This window comes from Simochromis diagramma, unplaced genomic scaffold (genome assembly GCF_900408965.1).
Source record: "Simochromis diagramma unplaced genomic scaffold, fSimDia1.1 OVJJ01000304.1, whole genome shotgun sequence".
Taxonomy (NCBI): Eukaryota; Metazoa; Chordata; class Actinopteri; order Cichliformes; family Cichlidae; genus Simochromis; species Simochromis diagramma.
In genome coordinates, this window is record NW_024387030.1 from 13,509,845 (window position 1) to 13,516,089 (window position 6,245).

The window sequence follows — 6,245 nt, forward strand, 5'->3', positions numbered from 1 at the left end:
TAAACCCCATGCTGGTGGGGCGATCGTGGCTCAAGAGTTGGGAGTTCGCCTTGTAATCGGAAGGTTGCCGGTTCGAGCCCCGGCTCGGACAGTCTCGGTCGTTGTGTCCTTGGGCAAGACACTTCACCCGTTGCCTACTGGTGGTGGTCAGAGGGCCCGGTGGCGCCAGTGTCCGGCAGCCTCGCCTCTGTCAGTGCGCCCCAGGGTGGCTGTGGCTACAATGTAGCTTGCCATCACCAGTGTGTGAATGGGTGGATGACTGGATATGTAAAGCGCTTTGGGGTCCTTAGGGACTAGTAAAGCGCTATATAAATACAGGCCATTTACCATTTAAACGCAAAAGCTGAAAAGGCATCTAATTAAAAGTCAGCGATTGGGGGTTTCCACCCAAGTGGCACAAAAACAACCAACAACAAAAGGTTATTAATCAGAATTTGTGGAATGCCACAGCCAGTGTTATAAAATGAGAAAAGGAATATGAAGATCATTAGAGGGAGTGCAAGAGAGAGACAGGAAGGAAACAACGGCACGTGTGTTTGTGCGCAAACACCTCTGCAGGTGTTAACCACAACAAACAGCTGCTGCTGTTTCAATTTATTTTTAATATCACACACTTTTATGATTTTACTGAAGTTTTATTGTGATGACTACTGGGTACAATATCTAGCACTGAGGACAGAAACATTTGGCCTTTGTGCCTAAAGGGATTTTTTTTTGCTGCTTATGTACTTTGCTGCTTATGCTTTCATCAAGTCTTTTTTGGAGTACTGTGAAGTCCTGCACGTGGTGATCCAAAGGTTAAAAATGCAGCTATAGGCTTTCAGTTAGTAAAAAGGTAGCACATTAACACTCATGTTTTGGCTTAATTGCACTTGCTATATACCAGGTGTTGTTCATTATGTTATTCACAATTTTAAAATGTTATTCATTATGGATTCAACTCTATATTCAACTCTATATTTCGCCTGCAAACAATTTCCCCCAGTCCCAATTTCTCTGTTATTTCTTCGATGCTCTGGATTTGTTTGCCATCCCAAATTAGATACTGTTCAGCCTATCGCTTGAATAGCCACACATGCAGGGGTTTGGATTTTATTTTGTTTTAAACCCATCCATTAAATCCATTTAAATCCACGCACCCAACCTGTCCAGAATCTAATTGAATACAATTCTTAATTCTACGAGGTTTTCAAAAATTAAACTATTTCAAAAATACACAAAGGACGCTGCTCAAGTGGCTGGAAGGAGGACAGACCACAGACTAAACCATAAAAAAGGGTAGGGTATATTATATTCTTTAAACTTACAGAGAGCTCTATTATTTTCTTGCTCCCTCGCCTCTCCTTCTTTGGGACCAGCACTGTTCATTTCCATTGTTTCCACTGGAGTGGAGAGTTTTTTTGTTTTCCTTTTATGATAATTCACACCACTCACCAATTTACAACTTGTTTCTATTTTGAGAAATATACGCCAGCTGTTATTGAAATATGACCATTGCCTATGTCTACAGACAAAACTTAAGGCAATTCGTCCATTTACATATTGGGCGAATTAGCACTTAAACATCTTCTCCTGATATGCCCTTTTAAAGCCTTTGTGATGCTAGATCCAAACAAAAATATTTATATATGTAAAAAAGAAACTAAACAGATAAAAATCAGTCGTACTTGTTTGTGCAACAGCCATTAATTCGTAAACCCCAAAACGGAAATAGACCCGAAACGGAATCTATTTTATTATTAGGTGCCACTTATAATAGCTAACGTTTAATTTTTTTGATAAAGGATGAACTAATGTTTCCTAAATCAGCTCTGTTTTATTATTAAAGATAGATTACCGCTTGTAAGATGAGTAAAATATCTTTGGATGGTGTTTTTGTTCTATATATGTTACTATTATTTTTGCTTATTGCGTTGTAATGTGTTTATTTTTATTTAAAAGTACTTTAAAAATATATATAATAATAAATAAAACACTACTAGATTTTTAAGGGAACCACTGAAAATGAAAGTGCAGTAGAGTTTAATTTTTTTTTAATTCGTTTTTTAAAAATTTATTTATTTATTTATTTTTAAACAATAGCAGGTCGTGAATAGGTATCTTGCGTCACTTCCTCCACGTGGTCTCGGCCTAAACTCCCGCCAGGAACAGTCGTTTGTCAACAGTGTGGCGCTACCGCAGCTGCTGCTCAGTCTTCGGTGTTTCATTGTTTACGTTGGAGTCATCTTTACCCTCACTTCCCAGGATGGCAGCGAACAAGGGCGACTCGGATATTGATGATATTCTTACCAGCGAAGAAGAGCTCGAGAAGGCTTTGTGTGTGCTGGCTGGGAGCGACCCAGACAACTGCTCTTACTCCAAGGTAGGAGAAGCTTCCTGCACAGCAGCCCTGCAGCCTGTGTGTCGCCCATTGTACGCCTAGTAGCCTTTTCCAAATGCTGCATTGTAGTGTGGTCTGTGCATTGTAAGCGTTTTGTTTTTCTCTGTGTTAAATGTTGCAATCTGCACCGCTGAGTTTCTGTGTGGTTCTCGTCACCGATGTTTATGAGAAGCACGGTGGAAGTATTGTTATGTTAAAGCGCATTTTCTCTTTGTTACGGATGTCAAATCAGTAATATTTTGTGAATTGATGCTGCGTGTTGATGCCACGTGTGTTGTTGCTCTGCAGGGTTATGTGAAGAGACAGGCGGTGTTTGCCTGCAACACTTGCACTCCAAATGATGCAGAGCCTGCTGGGGTTTGTCTGGCCTGCGCCAATAAATGCCATGATGGACACGACATCTTTGAACTGTATACCAAAAGGTAAAAATCTTTCTATGTTGACTGAGTAGACTGAGCATTCAGCTTTTGGCCCACAGTTTTCTAATATTTCTATTTTTCTTGCAGAAATTTTCGCTGTGATTGTGGAAACAGAAAGTTTGGGGGCTTCCATTGCCAGCTAAATCCCGTGAGACGCTTTGAATCTCTTGTCTCCCAGATGTGTTTGCCACGTGTGCGATACGTTCCAGTTGTTTCAATTGTTCATTCCCCCTCTTTCTTTTTAGGTTAAAGAAGAGGAAAATATTAGAAATCGCTACAATCACAACTTCAGTGGGTTCTACTGCACGTGTCACCGGCCGTACCCAGACACCGATGACCAGGTCCGTCTTTTTTGTTGTTGTTGTTGTTCACCCTAAACCCTGCTGCTTGTTTCTCTGTCATCTGTGGCTATATATAAATAAATCTGTTTAACAGGATGAAGACGAGATGATTCAGTGCGTCATCTGTGAGGATTGGTTTCACAGCAGGGTAAGCTTGAGAGGATTTTTGATCTGCATGTTATCATTTCTATGAGTCCTCTGCTCTTTTATTTATTTATTTTTGGCCTTAAATAGCACTTAGGCTGCCCTGTGGTTGAACCCGAGGAGCTTCAAGAGATGGTATGTGAGGCCTGCATGAACAAGGCTCCTTTCTTGTGGACGTACGCTGCCCACATCGCAGGTAACAAATTTTTTTGACTGTAACTAACTAGGCAGACATTTAGCAGCAAAATTCAGATAATCATTAATTCATCTTTTCCATTTAGTTCCGCCTGTGATCCAAGTGGGTGATGCCGAAGAGGAAGTAGAGGTCGACATTGAGGGGGAAGACCGTGAGGCTGGTCAAAGAAAGGATGAGGAACCGTCCTCTAGTGATGAGCGCACAGAACCAGAGGTGAGAAACGGTTCTGCTGTTTGCATGGATTCTGGGATAGTGGAGAACTAAAAATGGCTTTGTGCAAGTTAAAATGAGGCCAGAACATTACTTTACTTTACATTTGACTTAATTATAATCAAACAATGGCATTTGAATTCAGATCTATGTTTACATGTTTATTCTTTTAGTTGTGTTCTCATAATGCATAAATTACATTATAAAAAACAAAACAAAAAATAATTTAAGTTGAAAGGAATCTATAATCTATCTTGTTGTGTTTACCACTTGCTTTGCTTTGTTACTCTCCTATTAATGTTCTGGAGTATATTTTACCTTTGTCTATTTTGTGACCTCATTTGGAGCAACACTGTCCAACTTTTCTGAATGCCAGTGCGCCACTAGGTGGGGCTGGAGAGTAATGAGCAGAATATGAGCCAGACAGCAGGCACCAGCTCCTGTTATCGTGCTTTCCTCTCCTCTGGGGTAATTAGAGGAGAAATGACCCATGAGGCACAGCTTCCTCTGCTCTGTAGATGACTTTGGCCGGGCTTCACAGGCTAGCTTACTGTAAACTGGCGATTTTCATCGCCCAACCATCTTACCGCGTCACTCGCAGTGAGACTTCCCCAGGATGCGTCTGCATTCCTGCATGAGTGGAGATGTTTCACCAAGCCCAGGTGTGCCTGTGCCTCTTGTATAATACAGTCACTCATCTCATTTGTGTCATAGGAAGCTGTAAACAGGAGTTCCCCTGGCAAACGAACTCACGAGGAAATGGCAGGCAGCCCTGCGATGGCTACAATGAAAATTGTGGAGTGCAAGCTGAAGGAGCTGCAGGCCCGCGGGCTAGAGAGGCTGAGACGGGGAGCGGTGTTCTGGCCTTACAGCTGGCGCGCTGAGCTTTGCACCTGCACGAGCTGCAAGGTGAGACAGAATTTCTAGCTCCAAGATTGTAATGTAGACTCACAAAAGCCAGAATGCTGCAAGTTATTCCTGTTTCTGAATGCCTGTCCCCTGTGTGCTGCATTTCCTCAGAGGGCCTATGTTGCTGCTGAGGTGCAGTTTCTCTTGGATCAGTCTGACACTATTCTGGCCTATGAGAAGAGAGGCTTGCATGAGCCCTTCGGGCAGCACCCACTGATGGCGCTAATGAACTCGATGGACCGTGTACAGCAGCTGGAGGTCATTTACGGTGAGGATAGGGAGGGAAGCCACGGGGTCAGTTGTCCTGCGTAAAGTGAAATTCAAAGCACTGGCGCATTGATGCGGCCACTAATTAATCTTGTGTTCTTCCCTCAGGTTTCAACGAGCTGACGACCTCAATCAGTGAATTTTTAGAGCAGTGTGCCTCTGAAGGAAAGGTGAGAAGTGGATGTCTGTGTGAGTCACATCTTCTTTCTTCTGCTCAAATCTCAGACCTAACACTTCTGTGTCTACATCAGACAGTCACAGTCGAAGCTGTACATCAACTCTTTGAGGAGCTGCAGGCCAGAAAAAGACGCAGAACCAGCGACGGAAATCAGTAACAAGGCGTCCACTCTGCTGCCACCGTACGCCATGTTCACGGGCTGTCTGGACTGAATGTGTCACCCTCCTCTTGAATAAACCGTTTTGCTGCAAATCCATGTGATGTTTGAAGTTGGGGGTAAAAAAAAAAAAAGTTTTAGTTTCAAGTTTTTACTTTATTATTTGAAGGTTTGAGGTTCGTGTCATAACTGGGTTATGATGATGCCTCAACTTTAAAGATTGTGATTAAAGTTTACCTCACATAAATATTGCACACTATTACATTTGTGAACATACAGAGTTTGTTGAATGAACATGATTATTGTGTGAAAGTATGTAAGTTTGGCTGAATTTGATGCCATAATCCTTGCACTGCTAAGACAAACCGGTTTGTAAATGTCATGTGAAAGACTCACTGTGATGAAAATACTAACGCTCAAAATAAAAGTACTAGAAATCTGCTGTAAGGTAAACTAAAACTTGAACAAGAGCATGCATTGGAGCTTTTTATTTTATATTATAAAACCAGATCTACTTTCTGATGGTTATTTCCTGCAAATTATGGAAAGAGTTTCAGGGATAAACCCCCCCCTTTCAAGAAACTTTTAATGATGTTTTTATTAAAAAAAAAAAAAAAAAAAGAAAAGCTGAGAGTAATTTAAGTAGATAATGGACACAGAAGCACTGTAAGCATGCTGTTTTTTAAACTTTGGTAGGTTATAGAGCAGATGCACCTTTTCATATTATGTCAGCCTTCTATTTTTTAACTTAAAAAATATGTTTGCTTGTCTGTTTTGACCATGTCAGTGGTTTGCACTGTTGTCACACAGTGAGAAGGTTCTGGGTCAGCTGGCGCCTTTTTGTGTTCTCCCTGCGCATGTGTGGGTTCTGTGTCATTCGTCTGGCTTTCTCTACAGTCCAAAAAGCTTCTTAGGTTACCTGTTGGTTATAAACTGTTAGCCCTACAGTGGATGAACAACCTGTCAAAGGTGTACCCTGCCTCTCAGCCCATGACAGCTGAGATAAGCTCCAGATATGTATGGATAATTTTCTTTACTGTATGT

At 41.6% G+C, this 6,245-nt stretch overlaps 1 protein-coding gene across 2 annotated transcripts; it reads left to right on the forward strand.

Annotated features, from left to right (window-relative positions):
• The first annotated feature begins 1,156 nt into the window (after positions 1 to 1,156).
• On the forward strand, positions 1,157 to 5,672 carry LOC120739540 (putative E3 ubiquitin-protein ligase UBR7). 2 transcript variants are annotated; one of them, XM_040041324.1, is made up of 12 exons: positions 1,157 to 1,278; positions 2,245 to 2,362; positions 2,669 to 2,802; positions 2,887 to 2,947; positions 3,045 to 3,140; positions 3,235 to 3,288; positions 3,375 to 3,480; positions 3,566 to 3,693; positions 4,405 to 4,599; positions 4,711 to 4,867; positions 4,975 to 5,036; positions 5,118 to 5,672. In XM_040041324.1, the coding sequence occupies exons 2-12, from the start codon at positions 2,246 to 2,248 to the stop codon at positions 5,199 to 5,201; spliced, it is 1,194 nt and encodes a 397-aa protein (XP_039897258.1). In that variant the 5' UTR covers positions 1,157 to 1,278; position 2,245; the 3' UTR covers positions 5,202 to 5,672. The 2 variants fall into 2 exon arrangements, with proteins under 2 accessions (XP_039897258.1, XP_039897257.1); XM_040041323.1 differs by lacking the exon at positions 1,157 to 1,278 and having other exon boundaries at positions 2,109 to 2,362.
• The last annotated feature ends 573 nt before the right edge of the window (positions 5,673 to 6,245 follow it).